This window comes from Poecilia latipinna, unplaced genomic scaffold (assembly GCF_001443285.1).
Source record: "Poecilia latipinna isolate Pla-1442-1.1 unplaced genomic scaffold, P_latipinna-1.0 Scaffold925, whole genome shotgun sequence".
NCBI lineage: Eukaryota > Metazoa > Chordata > Actinopteri > Cyprinodontiformes > Poeciliidae > Poecilia > Poecilia latipinna.
The window spans coordinates 127,936-147,965 of NW_015113541.1; the positions used below are offsets into that span (position 1 = coordinate 127,936).

The 20,030-nt window shown below is 36.0% G+C and overlaps 2 protein-coding genes across 3 annotated transcripts in view; both read left to right on the forward strand.

Moving 5' to 3' along the window:
* The window catches only part of ndufv2 (NADH:ubiquinone oxidoreductase core subunit V2), a 12,930-nt gene extending 8,910 nt beyond the window's left edge, over window positions 1-4,020 (forward strand). The window contains exons 5-8 of the mRNA XM_015049086.1: window positions 576-744; window positions 1,797-1,906; window positions 3,682-3,758; window positions 3,840-4,020. Of these exons, the coding sequence (XP_014904572.1) occupies window positions 576-744; window positions 1,797-1,906; window positions 3,682-3,758; window positions 3,840-3,933 (450 nt within the window). The 3' untranslated portion in view covers window positions 3,934-4,020. The remainder of the gene's footprint in view (window positions 1-575; window positions 745-1,796; window positions 1,907-3,681; window positions 3,759-3,839) is intronic.
* Window positions 4,021-7,011: 2,991 nt separating this feature from the next.
* ankrd12 (ankyrin repeat domain 12) overlaps window positions 7,012-20,030 on the forward strand; it is a 50,630-nt gene continuing 37,611 nt past the window's right edge. For both annotated transcript variants that reach the window (XM_015049083.1, XM_015049084.1), the window contains exon 1: window positions 7,012-7,205. The gene's annotated coding sequence lies outside the window, so the exon portion shown is untranslated. The remainder of the gene's footprint in view (window positions 7,206-20,030) is intronic.

The window sequence follows — 20,030 nt, forward strand, 5'->3', positions numbered from 1 at the left end:
TTTCTTTTTTTCTCCTTGTTTTAAAAACTAAAAATGGTAATAAAATGGTGGCTCTTTCAGGAGAACAGAATACCTACCATAGATATTTCTCAGAAATGACAGGCTTTCTTTTTCTCAAAAGGTCATGTAACTTTTGTGGCTCTAAATGATTTTTATTTGTCTGGGCTGAGGATCAAAATGACTGTTTTGTTTTGCTACAAAGGAATGGCATGTTTTTCTTATAATTCAGTTTAGTTTATTAGCATCTTTTATGATATTTCTAATATTGTATGAAAACAGGCTTAGATTAAAAATCTGCAGAATGTGCCACTTTTATATTTGGTTAAATATTAGAATAATTGATTAATCAATAATTTCCAAATAATCTTTAGTTGCAAACCCAGTTATTGGACTTCCTACAATGGCTCTCAAAATATTTTAAGCTAAAAATGTTAAACTACCAACTGCTTCTAAATAAAGATGCTCCACAATGCAAACATTTGCACAAAATTTATTTTAGAGCCTAAAAATAGAAATTGAATAGTGGTTCTTTATGGACGTTTGTAATTATTATTATTATTTTTATTTTTTTTCAGGTGGCTGAGGTGCTGGACGTCGCTCCGATGCGAGTGTATGAAGTTGCGACGTTTTATACCATGTTTCTGCGTAAACCTGTGGGAAAATACTTCATTCAGATCTGCACAACAACCCCCTGCATGCTCTGCAACTCCGACAGCATCCTGGAGGCCATCCAGAACAAGCTGGGTAAGAGAGGGATTTTACATTTTAAGGCTGAGAAACAAACCAATAAAGACATGAGAACGCAGGTGACTGCAGAAGTTTTTAATCACTTATAAACTGAATAAACAGTGAGTACAAACATACAGGTTTAAACAGTATTAAAGGTGACCTGTTTTACTACAGGTTAGGATAGGTCTGTGGGCGATACAAAACATGTTCATTATGTATTTTTTGCACAAAATCATTCTTGGATAATGATTTTAGTCTGAGCTGCTCTGGGCGTCTTGTCACTTATATCCTAATGATCTGCTGCTGGCCACGCCCCCAACTCAACATTTACACTCGCACATGAAAATGGCTGCAAACAGATGGACAATTATCCAACCGCTCTTCCTTGAAAAGCGTGAGTAGAGACTCCTGCACAACCAACAAGACCGCAGCAAGTGGTTTCTGGATGGGAAGTCGACAACAAAAGACTTGTCTTTTCCAGCATCCATTGTACTGCAATAACACCAGCTCATCACATGTGCTGGAGCTTTGCGTTGGTTGCTAAGTAACCGCACAATGCCTGTAGAATGTGACACCTAATTCGGCTTCATTTGGTGAATTATTTACACACACACTTTTTAAATTACATACCTATATGTCACATAAATTACTTTATTTGTTAATTTATCAATCGGGGACCTGAGTCCGAGTTTTGTACCTCAAACATGCAAAGGTGGTATGACAATAAAAAAAAATCCTTGAATCCTTAATTTGGTGGTTTTTGAAATGGCACGTTTTTCAGACACCAAAAAGTATCAATTTATTGCCAAAAAAAAGGCTTTTATTTTTTAAATTATTATTAAGCGACAGGGCTGCTTTTAGAAGCAGCAGAGACCCAAATGGGAGTATAAAAGTGTTGAAAAAGTGAAATTTTCATAATAGTTCCCCAGTATCAACACCAATATAGAGATACAGACATTTACAAGGCAACACCAAGATTTTTTTACTTGCAGTCAAGGAGATGTTTAATACTTTACTGTCAAATGTTGCTGCATCAGTTCATGTTTCTCTCCTTATGTTCTCCACAGGTATCAAGGTTGGAGAAACCACTGCAGACAAGATGTTCACTCTGTTAGAGGTGGAATGCCTGGGCGCCTGTGTGAACGCCCCAATGGTCCAGATAAATGACAACTATTATGTGAGTGATCGACTGCTCCACGCAGATGGCGCTCTTAACAAAATTAACGAAATTAGATTAAAACCTGGAGTAAGTTGGTCAGGAACGCCTGCAGAGACTGCATCTATCAGCACTGCTTCACCGAGTCGAGTTCAGGTGTGCTACAGTTTACTCGGACCGTGTTTTCTAAATAATTCAGCTGTTATTTGCCAGTAGGAAAAGGAGCTGTAAACTTAAAGTTAACTAGAGAGTTTGAGCCAAAAAAAGTAAAAAGTCTCAGAAATTAAAAGCGATCTTTTTATGTAACGCAAGTTTTAGTCAACGTTGGATGCAAGCAAACAATTAACTGTCCTTGGAAATAATATTGGATCAACCAATTTTGCCTCAACCAAAAATGTTTTTACGTCATTGAGGATGGCGTAGAAGAAGACATGAGTGCATCTTCCTTCTTCATGAAGTGTAAACAAAAATTGAGTAGTGTCAGATTTTAGTGATTGCAGGATTTCTGTTTTGTGTTGGTAAAAAAAAAACACGAGCCTTTTCTCCCACCAGCTCTAGATTCACATGCTTATTTTGGTTGTATTTACCCATAATGCCTTGCTCTTTAGTGCATTTCCTGCTTTAAGAGTGGTCTCTGGTTCGCTTGGTGTTCACTTCAACTACAGACCTAGGTTTGTAGGCGGACCAGAGTTCCCCAAATGAACCAAATTTTGTATACAAATGAACTGGAGTTCAATTAAAGCAAACTAAACATGGCTGGTGTGAATGCACCCTTGAAGTCTATTAGGGCTGTACGGTATATAGTAAATACATCCAAATCGCAGAGAATAACTCTCAAATACACAAAAGGAGATTAATTGCCAACAAGATGGCAGCATAACCTGGATATGATTTTTTTCATATCGCAATATATATTACAGGGTACGGCTGGACAATAAATCAATAACATATATTGTTCAATATCAGTAGATGATACATCTGATAGAATAAAGATTATTCACTGATCAAACTGCATTCTGGGAGATGTAGGCAGAGGGAAGGCTTTAGCCTCTCCAAGCCAGCTAAGCAACTGAGTAGGATCAACTAGCTCACTCACTCTTTGGTTGCCTAGCAACTCACTCACTCTTTGGTTACCTGGCAACAAACTGCCCAATAACTGATGCAGCAGCAGTTTCAGAGTTTGCCACTATGCCTCATAACTGCTTAAAAATAATAAACGGCAGCAGAGTGAAAACTGGATAAAACAGGAAAGGTCATGCCATCAGTTTGGTAACATTTAAAATATTTAAACAAAAAACTAACCAGTAATTATTGATATTGAATTATATGAAACACTTTTACTTGAGTCCTGAGTGTTTAGAAAAGCGCTATACAAATAAAATGTATTATCATCATGATTATGATTATTATTATATTGTGATGTGATTTTTCAGCCATATCGTCCAGCCCTACTTCTGTGTCAGAAAACAAAAACATCTAAATGTTGGTCCTTTCCTATATCGCAAGAAAAAAAGCATCTTCCATAATATTTCAAATCCAAAAACCCCCAAAGAGAAATTAAATAATATAATAATTCACAATAATATAACCAATCAGTAAATGTTACTATTTTTAATAATATTTATTATTTTTAATAATATTTTGTGGTTTTGAGGATGTCAGTTGAAAATGGCATCTACTGCTTCTAGCCTTTAACTGACTGTATTTTTAAATATATATATATAAAAAAAAAAACTGAAAGCAGTCTTATTCCAAACTCTGAATCCCGATCACTAAACAGTTTATTTCTCCCTCAGGAGGACCTCACACCAAAAGATATCGAGCAAATTATCGACGAACTGAAGGCCGGACGAGTCCCACCACCTGGACCAAGGTACGCACAGCCAACATCAGATTGATAATGTCTGTTTTTCCATCTTTCACGCCTTCCTGTTTTGTTTCTATTGTTTTGTAGGAGTGGCCGTTTCTCTTGTGAACCGGCAGACGGATTGACCTCCCTGACAGAACCGCCTCCAGGACCGGGATTCGGTGTGAGAGCAGACCTGTAGATGTTAATAATGGTACTCTGAGAGGAAGTTGCCGTCATGTTTAATTCAAAGCATATTGTGTAAATAAAATGTTCATATACCTGTTTAGGTCCAAGCTTGGTTCTTACATTTACTCAGTATGTCTTAATGATAAACTACTACATATTTATAGCCATTTTTACACCTAATAGGAAGCCATATTATTCCTTTTTTTTTTACTTAGTTGTACAAAATTAGTGTAAAATGTATTAAAAATACATCAAATAAATCTGGTTAATATTGAGTACTTTCTACTAAACTGGAGGTTTTTAGTTTAATTATTCTCATGGATATTCTGCATTTATGAAATACAAGACATTTACAAATATTAATAATTTCTTAAAGAATCTACTGTTGCCAGTGGATGTTTAATTTCTTATTTCTGTCGGTTATATAATTGGGGCTCAATATTGGAGTTTTTAAACCATTTCTAATTTGACTAAAGATATATATTTTTAAATGTCTAGTCTGTTAATCTTTAGTTACTTGTATACCAAAAATCACCTGATTTTATAGGTGAGCACATGCTTTAATTGCCAGAGCAAATTTTGTTTTACTAAAAAGACCTGCAGTTGCGTTTATCCTAAATTTCTAAATACTTTGAAAAGGAAAAACAAGCAGGAAAGTTTGTAATATGTTCTTAAAGTGACAATATTCCAAATTAATGTCACCTTCTCACTGAATAGAGGTATTAACACATTTTTAAAGAGATTGTGCCTCAGTTTTATTTTATTTTTTAATGAAGCCACCTATTTTTGTGTAGCATATATATAACATAGGTTTTTCATGTATTTTGATTGATGTTACATATCCTAGAATTTTACCCTTAAAATAAGGCAATAGTTGTATTTTCTTACCTAAATATGACCCCTAATTTTGTTTTATTGTATTATTTTTTACCTTCAACTCTGTTACTTTAATACAGATTCTTACTTAAGTAAACAAAACATGAGCCACACTTATCCTTGAATTCACACGTTCATCTGAATCCAGATTTTATTCAGACAAAACTGAAAATGGCCGACCTGATTTAGAGCCGTCAGGAATAATGTCACAGATAAAGGTTTTTAGTTTCTATACGATGGCACAGATGTATATTTCCTCTGCCAGCGCAGATTTGTGATTTTCTTTTTAAAGGTTTGACTATTCCAATTTATTTTTAGGGAAAAATGTGGCATAGGTTTTTTTTTTTTTTTTAGTTTTGATTAAATTGAAAATGAAGTACATTTTTAGTCCTTTTTTTAAATACCAAATGTGGTATTTGTATTTGTGTATTTGTGTTGTACACATTTAATAAGTGGGAATCTGCTGATTGTATATTTTACTGTGACATTTCTAGTTTTGTTTGACACAGAGCTGTAGTGATGATTCATTCATCTACAACTGAAAAACACCTGGTGGAGACAGAAACTAATCACAAAGTAGTTCAGAGGAAACGAGTGGAAAGTAAGACTTGACCTTCGGGGTGGCTGTTATTTTTAGCACTTTTATGTCTTAACCTTCTCACTAAATCGTATTGGCATTTTGCTTTATTTCAAACATTAATCATCTGTGGCTTACAATAACTTAAATGCAGCTGATAGTGTGTCTGATTAGCCCTTAAAATACATTTATTTCCATGTAATATCCTTATAAATACCTTACATTTTAATTTTATGCTTGTATGTATGTTTAGATTTTGATAGCAAATACTAAAATATTTAAGGATTATGGTATCTAAAAAAGACAAACAGGATTGAGCTTTAAAACGGCTTTTTATCAACTTTATTTTCAATATTGGTATCTGTACATTTAATAATATGACATAATAAAGCACAATGATTTATGAAAATGAGAAAAATTACAAAGTTAAAGCATAAGAACAGAGGGGTACATTGTTTTAAACAAAACATTTACAGGCATTGAAATCAAGTTATAAGGCTTTCAGTTTTTCACCACTTACATTTATAAATGTAAAGATTTCTAAATCTAATAAAATCTAAAAGTATAAAACCTTTATGTTGTAATGTTATTTTACATTTCACAATTAGTTGAATTGTGTTCAATTTCAGTACAAAAAATATAATTTATTCTCCCACAAATACAGGTTTATATATATATATATATATATATATATATATATATATATATAATCCTCAAAAATACAGTAAATGTCAGAAGACATTTTTCATCCACTAGTTAGGATTCATAAATATTTAGAATCCATTTCTCCTAAAACATCTTTTATTTTTAACATATTTGCTATTCCATATCATAGAGCCAAAGTAACAGGACTTGTCTAAGAAAATTTGATAATTGAACAGGAACTGTGTTGACATCACAATCACATTTAAGAAATTCACTCTTTTTAAAAAAATATTGTTTGGTATTAAACACCACAATCTATGTTTAATTCAATTCAGCTTCAATATCATATTTTACCCCCCCTTATTGCTTATTTTCTGCTGCTGCTTGGTCTCCATCCCGTCCCGGTGGCGTTTTCGTGTCTAGTCTGCGCCCCTCCCCCCACTTTCTGGTCTGCAACATTATGCGCCGTGACGCATGCGCGCCATGTCCGCCCTGATGCAAATGCCACTGCGCAACCAGTTCAAAGCTGACTCATTCACACAAAGAAATGGCGGGCATCAAATGACAACTAATGCCAACTACTTAGTTATCGGTACTAGGCCTAAAAATAAAAGCAGCAAACGTCAACATGAATAAATGTATCCACTGTTTAGCTCAAGCCGTCATCTTTCGAGAAAGTTCCTACTGACCGCAGCGGAAAAGATGACGTCAAGCGGCCATTCCTGTTTTCTCCCTCTCCTTCCCCTTTAGTCCGATTTACCACGTTTAAAATCCACATGAAGGCGTTTAACATGCCGCTAAATCGCGAAACGCGAAAGCACAAATAACACTGCAAGCATTAGAAAGTGCGGAGTTACTCACAGCTTCCACAAAATATCACTTAAATCGTTTGACACATACCCATCTAGTCTCTCCGGCAGACGGAGACCTTATAAGCTCGGTGGGGGCTCGGGGTGGCACGTGACTTAACTCGACCAATGAGAGCATGTCTTGCATGTTTTGCTAGGCTTTTCTCGGAGCGGACGACAGACGAACGGCTGCGATGTTTTCAAAAGCAGCGATGAACGTCACACAGCCGTAGGCTACGGTTAACGTACAAGATTTAGAAAATAACTGTTAAAATCGCGCATCACTAAGTTAAATCAGGACGCGAATGAGTTGGTAGGAGCGTGTGACCCGGTTTGAAGGTAAGCGCAAAACTGTTCTTGATTGTTTGGGTTAGAAATCCTTGTTAGCCGTCTGGCTACGTTTACAGCGAGCAGGCTAATGTAAGAGCTAACTTGACGTAAACTGCGTGCGAAAATGAACGTTTAAGTGTTTGCGTGGGCTCGGTATAGTTGTACTCCACGTGCCTTACACACATTGAAGTAGTTTATGACACCTAAACAGCCCGAAACACATTTTAGGATTCGCTCATGTACCAGTGAAGCGTTGTGTTTGAAGCGAGGGTTCAGGGAGCAGATAGGAAAATGTCGGAGCGAAGCAGCTGGGTTAGACCCAGTCAGTCAGCGAGGCAGTGACGGGCTGGAAACGCTGGGGAGGGGGAACTGTGCAAGGGCAGCGAAAGGGGCTGCAGTGGGCTTTTGTCTCGAACAGGGTAGGGTGTCTGTGTTTGAAATATTACATGTTCTCGCTTGTTTTTCGTTTTTTGTTCTTTTTTTCACCTCACTGGCAGCGGTTAGCAATCATCTAAATATTCAAATGTAAACTTAACTAGGGTAAATGTATTATTATTATTATCCATTGCATGTTATAAGCAAAAAAAGGTTAGATTGGTGAATTTAGCGGTTTCTTACATTGGTTTCGGTGTATTGGAAGAAAGCGAGAGCGGCATAAATGTTCCCCTGAAGTGGGTGGTGTTGTCTGCAGTGATCTCGCCGCCGTTTATTTACAATCAGCGCTGGTTTTTAGAGATAATCACCACCAGGTCTAGTGTACAATGTAATTAGGATTTATTAATACGCACACACACAAGGAACTTGCTTCATTGAAGTAATTAGGAGCCCGATCCTCCAAGCCGGTGACTCTGACATCTTGGGGGGTGTGTTTGCCTCATACAAAAGCTGTCTGTTTTTTAGATGACGAGCAATCTGAAGGCAGACGACAAGCTATGTCGTCTGCCTTCTAAACATCTATGGTAAACATCTATGTTTACCAATAGATGGTAAACATCTATTGTGTGACACAGAATTTCATAAAGCTTTCAAATTGTACTTGCATATAAAAACGTAAATACAATTACCTTAAAAGTCAAGCCAAATGCAAAATAACATCATAAAATGCACAGAATTATAATTTTTCTCCAAAGTATTTTAAAAAATGAACAATAATATAAGGTTTTGTGTAAACCAAAGGAAGCATAGACAAAGATGACTGCAGATGCAGCTGCATGAATGAGGGTACTTGTTCATTTCATTGTCTTAGAAATACAAGGACTTGATTTCCACTGTAGTCTGTAATAGTGACGCACCATTCAATTATTAGGTTTTTTGCCCTTGATCGGCAGGTTATTAATTGAAAACCGGGATTTTTTTTTAATCAAAAAGAAACCTGTGAACTCCCTCATCTTTGGTTTGTAAATGCATAAACAATCACCTTTTTTATGCTTACAAAAACTCCGATAAAGGTCAGTGATATATGCTTAAAATTAAGTTAAATGCCAATTATAATTCCTTCTTATCTTTTCGGCTCCAAACAACCACATGCACCTCAGAGCCTTCAGCATATTTTTAATGTCAGTGTTTGTTTCATGTAGTAGTTAAATTAAAATGAGCGTGTTTATATGGGTCGAAGTTGTTAAAAAGAAAATCTGGACTGACTGGTCAAACCTCTAAGAAAACCAGAAGTTATCTGTCCTTCGAAGCTTGACTGATGCATCTGGAGACTTTAATGATTAAAAGCTTTAATTCAGGTATTACCACAACATTTACGAAGGATTATAAAACATTTATGCTCAAAAAGGACACTCCTATATCAAGATATAAACAGTGTAAATACAAAATGTATTAATGGGGAAAAAATCTATCAACACCAACTTGATTTAATTTAAATATTTTTTTTCTACACCTGATAACTTTGTAGTAATTGGGGTGCATTTTATATCGCTGTGGAGCAATTTTGGCACAATCTTCTTTGCTGAATTGTTTTAATTAACTACTACTGAAGGGTTTCTGATAGCTAGCTATCTTTTTCAGATCATCCTACAACTTCTTAAGTCCAGACTTTGAGTAGGCCAATCCCTAACCTTTGCATTGTTTATTTGGTTTTGTTTGACTCATTCAGAGCTGGATTTGCTTGTGTATTTTAGAATGTTATCCGGCTGTATAAACCAAGCGCTGTTCAGCTTAAGGTTAAAAACCAGACACTCCACTCCAGGATTTCCTAAAGCAGAGCAGAACTTATGCTTCTGTCTTCCAGGTTTTGGAGCGAACAGCCCAACACCGTCACATTAATTGATTGTCCTAAATCAGTTTTAGCCTTTTTTTTAAACCAGATGTAACAAGACACCTTCCAAAAGTTCTGCTTTTATCCTCCCAAGATGTCATAAAGACACATTTTGATTTTTATCAGTAATGGGTTTGTCCATGAACCTCCCTGGATGCCAGATTTGACCCAGTCTCTTTCTCGTTGTTGACTCATAAACTCAGACCTTGACTTGGGCTATTGAGGTCTGATTAGATCACAGGTGTCAAACTCCAGTACTCCCGGGCCACTGCCCTGCAACTTTTAGATGTGCCTGTGCAGCACCACACCTGAATAGAATAATTAGGTCATTAGCAAGGCTCTGGAGAACTGATCTACACAAGAAGGAGGTAATTAAGTCATTTCATTCCAGTGTTTTGTACCTGTGGCACATCTAAAAACTGCAGGACAGCGGCCCGGGAGGACTGGAGTTTGACACCCCTGGATTAGATGTTCTGGTTTTTTGTGACCTCCTGGATGAATCATCAATTCTCTCTTAGAGTATTTTTCGTAGATTGTCTTCTTCTGTGAAGCACGACTGTGACTTTCTCTACATTGGGTTTATTTGTTGAGCTTTTCGCCTACTTCATGTCGTCAGAAAGCTTTTATTCGAGTTTTTGGCAGTAATCAGATGTAGATGTGGCATGTAAATCTTTTTTTTCCCACTGTAATGTAGTAGGTGATATGATACCATTTACATATACAGAATCAAAACATGTTGACAATATGCAAAAGCAAAGAAATCTTTTCATAGTTTCCAAGCCTCATTTTGTCCATTTCTGCTCTAGGATTTAATTATTTTAAGTGACGAGAGTTAACTTTACCTCGGTGGTGGTGTTGGGTTTTAGAATTAAAGTGCATCTCCTAATTTTGCTAATAAATCCCAGATTTAACTGGGATTATTTAATCTTCCTAACTAACTAAGCTGGAGAATTTGGACTAGTGAATCTAATTGATAGTTAATACCAAGAGTAATACAGACATGTTGATCATATTTGGTTTTTCACCTTATTAATCCATAGCAAAGTAACAAATACCATTGTGCTGCTTTGGATGTAATTATTTTAATGTGTTTATAATAACCAGCTCATAGTGTATTTACTAAATCAAAGCCTGATTCTTTTCAAAATGCTTAGGCACATTAAAGAACGGTTCTAATAAGCACTTTGTTTAGACACCATTGACAGATTCTTATGAATGGGTCCCATTATTCTCATATAAGGATAATGGCGCTTCAGATGAAAGGACTGTTTGTACAAAATGTGTTGATGACGATCTGATTGCATTGTTGTGTGGTGGGATTTTCAGGCTTTTGTTGATGTACCAGTTTATCCGCTTCATAAAATATACATTTCAGGGGTGTGTTGCAGTCTAAGATTTCTGTACCGCTGGATGAGGAGACAAAACGTTGCTGGTTGCACGCCAGTGAGCGAAAACTCCTGCAATCAGTCCCACAATTCTCGATTATTATTATTGGTAGAATGAAACTTACAGCACATCCATTTGTGCTCATAGTTAATTTCTTTAAGCACTTTCCCTTTAAGTAGTAGGTGATTGGGACTTTTTATCAATTTAATTTTTACATTTTAAAAAAAAATTTGTCTATTTGAAATCTTTTTTTTCCTGATTCTGATATTTATTTAAGAGCCTCCATAATTTAAGAACAGCATTGAAAATATTGTTTCCAATATCAATATGCGTTGGTGGTAATTATTTTTATATCGAGACTTTGTCAGAGGAGTTGTATTAAAACAACTTACCAGTAATTAAAACCAAGACAAAATGATTGAGTTATGATTTTAAGCAGTACATAACATCAGTTTGTTATAAATTAGCATGGATTTCATTGATAAACAACAATCTCTCTGTTAATTATAAATAATTTCCTTATCCTCCACTGGTATTTTGGAAGGCCTCTGTGCCATCACCCTAATCGGGTTCAAGTCGCACCATAACAATAATATTACTTCCAGCCAAGAGAAATATGTTGCTAAATCTGCCAGGGTATAAGTAATTTTAGGTGTATTTGGCCAAATAGACTTTGAAAGAATGGTACATTAAATGCAACACCTAACCAAATATTAATACTGCAATAACGATTATGATTTGAACTTGAAATACTCGTAAGCAGGGAGGGATGAGTTGCAGCCAGTAGTCATAATAACACAAGTACAATGGATGTAAAATGCTGTTAAGCAACTTGAGGACCATAGGGAAAACAGTAATGTATACATAAACAGAAATACACCTCTGATCTGTATTTCAGTTTAAATTTCGGTTTTTAAGAATTTAAGTGGTACTTTGTTAAATTTTGTGCTGCATCGGTTGTTTATTTCAAAACCTCCCCTTTGGACTCCTGTTACCGCATTCTTTCGGACACGCTGTAAACTCACACAGTGTTGAAACGCCTCCACTTTCTTCTTTTTTACGGTACTTATCGCCTCTGGTGGCTTTGGGCCTGGCAGATTCAGTGCCGAGGCCCAGCGGTCCATAAACCAGAGCGGCTCTCTCTTGCCTCGGCGCTCGGGGTCATTTGGGTCGGCTGGAAGTTGGAACTTTTGTGTCAGTTTTCGATTAAAACCAGCTGCGTGTTGTTACGTGACTGTGAGGCCTGTGAGATTTTAAAATGCACCGTCTAAACCAGTCCTTCTTGTACCTTATCCGCTGACCGTGAGCGGCGCACGATTTATTGACTCCTCCGACTGTGCAGGCACCGTGATGAATGTTGTAATTAAAACGGTGTAGCTCGAACACGTCGGATCCAGATGTCTCGTGCAAACGGTGTGTGTGTGTGTGTGTGTGTGTGTGTGTGTGTGTGTGTGTGTGTGTGTGTGTGCGTGCGTGCGTGCGTGTGTGCGCGCTTCAGGAAGGTTGGTGATAAGATGCCTCAGCGTTGCTTTATAGTTCAAACTGAGACTCGGAGGTCACATTGTAACGATGATGGCTGATAATGTTTGTTGTTTCTGCTCCAGAGATTGGGTTCAGCCAGTTTTCCCCTGATTTTTCTCTGATTGGTGATCAGATCATGATAACAAATTTTACTGGATGATAAATTGTTCCAGAATTTTTTGCGATAAACAATAATGTTGTTTTTGAGACCATTTTCAAGTTGCTGTTTTGTACTCGGATGTCCAATATGGTCAAACCTCCATCAATGAAACACATTCCTGTGATCGCAGACTTTCAGGTTGTAATGCCGAATAATGTCTGATATTTCTAATTCAAATCTACAATATCTTTAGCCTATTTCTCCATTGGGTATAACTGTTGGGAAAGTAGTCAAAATCAGAACCAGCAGGTCAGAAAAACAGAAACCAGAGATGCATATCTTTAAAAACAATGCTGTTTTTCAAAAATATATTGCATTTACTAATTTAAATATCACTTCAGAGCTGGAAACCGTTCGTTCAACACAAAGAAGAAATTTTTTTTTTTTCTTTAAGCTTTTATGATAGTTTTTATCTTTGTCGACCCAATAGTATGATTTTAAGCAGAAATGATACTGTGTAAGTAGGTTTCATAGGCCTGTCACAATAACAAATTTTGTTGAATGATATGTTGTCCCAGAAATATTAATATTACTATTCAAGACCATTTTCAAGCAATATAATGGTAACAATCACATAGTAATGCAAGAACACATTTTCAGACATCAATAAACTTTAAATTCTACTGAACATTTAATACTGGAACTGGAAGACATATTAGATGTACAAAATAAATAAAGCAACTGCAAAAACCACTAAAATGGGTCTGGTCTGGTTTCCAATCAGTTTGATTGGAACAGTATGAGAAGTAAACACTGGGTAGATGGAACAATAATACTTGGATGCATTCACCTGTTAAAGTTAAAGCTCAGCATGTTGGACTGGTGTTTTTGTAAGCTGGTTGATTTGAAAAAGCATGGAGACTTGAACATGTCACTGAGGAGACTGGAATATCACTCCATCAGTGATCAATCGGGCCCATCAATGCTCATGTTTTAGTCAGCGTGCAGTAATCAGATGTCTGCTAAGGCAGCGCCCACACTGCATGATTTTCCCAGACAACCTCTCCCTCTGATTGGTTGCGTTATCTTGGTCATAAGAGCACAAAACTGCATCTGATCCATCAAAATAAATTGCAGATTGAGGTTTCTGTCCAGAGATTTTCTGATGTTTCCGTAGATGGGTAATCACAGTGGGAACCCAGTTTTAGAGCGTGGTGACAAGCGCGGCTGCACAGTATCAGTAAAACGTGTCTTTGTGATGCTGCTCCTGAACACATTGATGACGATATCTTTAACTGCACTTTTCCACCAGTCCTTGTAAGTTCTTCCATATCAGCCAGTAAACATCAACATCAAGAGTGGCAGAGAAACAAGTAAAAACAAATATTAGCTTGTTGGTTTTGCATAAATGTTGCTTGGAAATTTATTCACCAACCAAATATTGCATCCATGCACTCCTTGGCTATTGAAATACAGCACACATGTATTTATATTAGAATGTGATTACAATTTGACTGGATATTATATTGACAAGTAGGCTTGTCACAGTACCAAATTTTTCTGGACCATAAATTTTTCCATAAGTTGTTGCGATAAACGATAACATTGTTGTTTTGAGACCAACAAATATAGCAATATAATGGTAATAACAGCATAATAATGAAATGACAATAACCAAAGTTCAATAAACGTTAAATTCTAATGACTATTATTTTGGGGTGTACATTGCCCTGTCATAATAGCAAAATTTGATGCATGATAAATTTTGCCAGAAGTTATTGAGATAAACAATAATATTGTTGTTTGTGACCATTTTCAAGTAAGACGATTTTTTTTATGCTCACATGTCCAGAATATTCAAACCCCATCAATGAAACGAAGGCCTGTGTTTGGATAATTTTACTATTAAATGCCAAATAATGCCTGATGTCTGTAATTGGCTACAATCTGTTGCATGCATGCATTATATTCAAATTACAGAACTCTAATCCTGTTAAATTTTTCTGGACAGCAAATAGTTTATTGCACTAAACAATAATTTTGTAATTTTGAGACCATTTTTATGTAATGACAGTGGAATAATAATGTAAGAACACATTCTCAAAGATGATTAACTTTAATTTCAAACTGAAATGTAACATTGGAACTGGAAGATATTTTTAAATATCCAAAACTTCAAAATATGTGTAAATAAAACTGACTTTAAAAAACAGGACTATTAACTGATTTATTGCAACAAGCTTAGACATGCAGCTGGATTTTTAACACATTTTGTCACAATTGTCACTGAAAATCACTTAAACGTTAATTTTTTTTTTTTTTAAAATACAGAAATGATTGAGGTTGAAAGGAGTGTAATCTGTCTCTACTGAGTCAGAGAAAGACATTCATGGAGGCTTTTTGAAAATACTCCAGTGTCTTTTGTTGGACGTTAGCATTTCTGCAGGAAGTAACATGTCTTCAGTCTGCTGTGAGGCTTTGGACACTTCCTTTGTAACGCTGCATTTGTCTCACATGTGAGTCGAGAGACTACCACTATTGATTGATGGATATAGCAACTTCTTCCACAGTCCGGGATCAATATCTGCAAGCCAGTTTATAAAAATGGAAAAGGTAATTTGTGAAATAATAAAAAAACAATGGATCTTATTCAATCCTGTGCACATTTTTCTATTTAGATCTTAAATATTATTTAAAGGCAAAATATTCTTGATTTTTAACCATCAGTTTGGTTGTTTTACCAGTGGATGTACGGACTATACTGTGGATGTTTGTGCGTTTAATGAATCTAATAATTGTTGTTCGTCACTTTCACTTTTCATTACTTTACATTACTTATGGTTTATAAAGTAGAAATAATCTGCGCCTGAATCTTTCTGGACATCTCAGTCCAGCTAGTTTCTGTCTCCTTATGTTAAATTAATTTGATAAATGATGTAGTACACTGGTGGATTTTTATTTTTACTTGAATGTTTTGCTTGCCTTGCTCTGCTTTGCTGCAGTCATCCTGGTGAACTTTGATCGTAGTATTTTAGTTTCTGTAGCTCCTGGCAGCAGGAGGTACAATTTTAAAATTGTACTTCCTGTATCACTTCAAATGCCACAATTATTTGTACCACTTGAGTTAAAGACAAAGAACTTTGTAAATTAATTAGCAATAATCTATTTCTGGCTTTAAACATTACTAGTAGCATTTTTTAAATTAAAATTAATTTGATTTCAAGATATTTGATCGAATAAGCAATTTATTAGTATGTTCTCATATAAAATTCTCATAACTTTCTTGTTTCGCAAACAAACTTCTGAATAAGTCAAATATGGAACAACAAATGAATAGTAAAATGTCTGGAGTAGAGATTCATCGATCCGATATTAATATTTCGTATCGATTCTGAAATTGAAACAACTATTTGCTCTAATTCTCTGATTTGTGCTCTGAGTGACGCCATTTTTTTATTTTTTATATTATTATTAAATGCACTTTCAGAAGCATTTGAAAGAAGGTTTGTTGCTGCTTATTTTTACATGTTTGACCAATGAAATCGACCTGTTTGTTTTTATTGCTAATTTTGCAATGGCTGTTAAACTCCTGATTGTTGATGTTTGTTTTTTATGAATCTAAGAATTGTTGTTCATAATGTGACTGAACAATGAAAGTTGTCTGTGCATGTTTATCCAAGTATTTAAATGTGATTGTACTGGTGCAGAGATGTAAAATAAATGTCAGTTCTGCACTGTTTTTCTATGTCTAAACCTCAGATATTGGTATCGGAAGTGGAAAAAGTGGATTGGTCCATCCCTAGTGAAAGTCAGTCAAGTCAGGCATATTGTCACTGATGTGACATTTGTTAAGGAGTGGATTCCATCTTGAACATTTCTGATCCTAGTGCCTCAAGTGAACCAAGTTCCCAAAAAAAATCACATTTTTCTCTCTAATTTCAGTCGCACCATGAAAATTACATGAGTGAAGATCTGCAGTCGCGTCAGTGTGGCACGTGCACTTTAGGAAAAATCTTCAGAATGGTGCAGTGAGGCAGAGCTCACACCTAAATCTGTGAGGTTTGCATCTAAAACACTTTAATAGCCCTTTATATCTAACATAAACAGGCTGCAAATAAACAGCTTCCATACAGGACTTTGTACGTGCAGCTGCAGAATATAGCATGGCCTCCATATGCAATATCCTCTGGAGTCCAGACAGAGTGTAATCCTCTTAGTGAGATGGTATTGACCAAGGTGCTATGATGCAAATGCAGCCAGATAAGCTCAGACCATTTTCTCCTCGTGCACGTTTGGTTCTCATCTCAGCGGGAGTAATTCTGAGTCCAGCTTCAATAAAACGGATCAGAGAGTCGGCCATGCTTCCCTGCTTATGTGTTTCTGCAGTTTCTGCAAAGTGCAGAAATACACAGCTGTTACGCAATCAATTAGCTGCGTGTTTACATGCGCCTGAGCGAGAAAGGAGAAGGAATTTCAAATCTGCTTTGAAAACAAACTGCCGTTGTTTGCTTTGCCGTAGATGTCTTAGAAAATGACTGCTTGATTTTTATAATCACTCTGCAAATTCTTGGAAGAGAAAGTCTTAAAAAAGTGGTTGTGCTTGTTGATGAAAACAGAAAGAAAAGCATGTCTGAAACTAAAAGAAATGAGTCTTGAAAGTCATTTTAGTAAGGCATCACCAAAAGTTTGTGCTTAATTGCTTCTGGATTTTATTTCTTATTAGGCAGGTTTAAAATCATTTCTATGATGTACGTCACAGAGTAAAGGATATTAATAAGAGCAATAGGAGTATAGCAATTAAAAATGAAAATATTTTGTTGGACATCATATCCCAAAGGCAAGCAGTCACATTTTATATATTAATATATTTAACAAGTTGAATAATCTCTTAAATATCCAGTTAATGTATATTTTATGGGCTGGGATGCAAAGTCTTGTGCAAAATGTGATTGGAGTACGGCTGCAGCTAAGATTATTCTACCAGTTTATTCTGATGATTAATCACTTAAAAATGGCACATTTTTCATTTAATCCCTTAATGTTAAAAATATGTAAAAATGCAAATAATTCAATTACCTTTTCTAAATAAAACAAAAAATATTTTACAGAAATGCAGTAACATTGGCAGATCAATAAATACTTAAATAAGCCCTTTGTACTTCACTTAACATTAGTATAATGTAGGGCAGATTTTTTTTTTCAGTAATCCTCTTAGTGAAATGGTATTGACCAAGGTGCCATGATGCAAATGCAGCCAGATAAACTGTACATTTCTTTACAGTTTCAACCAGGTGAAACTAAAACTGCCGCTTAAGGTCACAGTTGTAAAGTGAGTCTTTGGTTGAATACATTTACTGATGAAGATGGTTTTGCATCTAAAATGGTTTTTAATTGTGTTTTTTCAGCAGATGTTCTATTCAGGAGTCTCTATGCTCCTGTTAACGATTAATCGATTATTAAATTAGTTGATTAATCCCATTAGATTGAAGTCGGGGAAATGCGTGTTAATCGTAATTGATGCATGTTTTTGTGGTAATGTGCTGCGCTACATGGCGCAACAAATACAATCTTGATCATATTTAGTAAAAAAAATGTCCTGAATTAGTGTTTGGCAGTGACTGAGTGTGAGGTTTAAAGGGCTTTTGAATTAAAGCCATCTTGCAACATTTCTTTACCAATAATGGGTAAAACTTGAAAAAGAAAGTCCTTCCTCTGAGACAACACTCCGAACGCAGTTCCTCTTTTATTGCTTTGAGCAATCAAGCCAGGCTCATATCTTGAGGGAAAACCCCAGAAACGGTTTTCTGCTCTCACCGTCAGAGTTGTAAAGTGTTGACTAATACCTTTTTTATAAGACTAGCTGAACTGAAATAGTTTTAAAGGTTTTTCTGTTGCTCTAATTTGGTCTGTTTTGACAAAACAAGCTGCTTCCTCTGCTTTCAAGCTGCTTATAAATTCACTTTGACTTCAGCTGAGGCTGAAACGTTACAGGTGCTGTTTTTTTTTTTGGTTTAAGATAAACAAGCGTCCAGCCGATCCAGACTGTTTACTGCGCCTTCAGCAGGCCCAGCCAGTTTGTGTGTTGGCGGGTGGAGCCTGAGATTACGCAATGCGTTCAGCGGGGCCTTTGTCAGCGGCTGAACGTTGCTTTCAATGTGTTGAGTTCAGTATCTCGGTGTGCAACGGCCATGCGCTTCTGCAGGCTGACGCTTTGACGACTTGTGACCTTCCCTGCTAGCATGCTATCGTAGCGTGGTGACGAAAAGAACTGGAAGAGCTTTGTTTGGGTCTATCTTTTAACATTATTATTTTAAAAGGCTTTGAAGAGATTCCTTTTTATGAATGAACTGTGGGCCTGTTGGATAAGGATGGGGAAAAAGAAACAATGATGGGTGTTGGTTCGTTCTCCAGTCTGGAGCGGCTTTCACTTTACTAAAGCCAAAGAAGGCAGTAGCATCCTGTTTACATTGGCTCCGTTTGTGGCCATGCTGTCTGACGATGAGAACCCTACTGCCCTATTTTGGATTTATAAGATTTCCTCTCAGTGGGAAAAAATTATACATGTGCCTGTTGATGGAGGAGATGCACATTACTCTGACCCAGGGTTATTTCAGGTCTTGTATTTCGCTGCTTTCTGCCAGCTTGCTGTCATTATGTTATAATGTTCAAGCTCCTGAAGACATGTCTGTGCATGTTTTCACACCCTTTTTAAAGCAAAGTTGTATAAGGCATGTTGGCATCTAAATGTGTTTCATTTTTGGATAATTTTTAGGCTTTTCTTTCTCATTCAAACAACAGATAACATGGATGATTGTAGTAAATGTTACAGAATTGTAGTTTTTGATGTGGGCAGCTGCCCAGGGTGGCATTAGAACGGGGCGGAATACCCATGAACTAGAAAACAAATTTATTACTTGCATGTGATGTGTGAAGATGGATCGATCCCACGAGCCAAGATTAAATAAAAATTTATGAAGTTTTAGAAAATATTTGGGAAAATTAAAATTATCTTTTGTTTTTACAAATAAAGTAAAAGTTTTTTTTAGATTTGGTTTTAGTGTTTTATTTTTTGTAATGTTCCCTAATCACTGGATGATATACTATTTTAATTATTTAAGTTGGTGCTAATGCAAAAAAAAAAAAAAAACATTAACATCTTGGAATTTTCTTATTTTTACTTCCTTAGCAATAAATTAGACAGCAAATCTTTTTTTTAATAATAAAAAAAGCCTAGAAAATAAATCATTGTGGGTCTGAGGAGAGATCTAATACATTTGTCTTGTTAGGTTTTTGTAGTGTAGGTATTTTTAGTCTATGACCAGCATAAAAAAATGAACTTTTTCAAAACATTTGTTTAATGAAGGAGTCTGTTTGTAACTAAAAGTCGCTTCATGATATTAAAACTAAAGCACAGAAACAGGACTAATAAAATAAAAGCACTTTGTGTAAAGCAAACGTTTTCCATTTCATCCTAAAAAAGGTTCAGTTAACGGCAGGACAGATTTGCACCATTCTGGATCTGCAGTCCAGGTTCTGGACTCGATGCCGCTTTGGACATGCC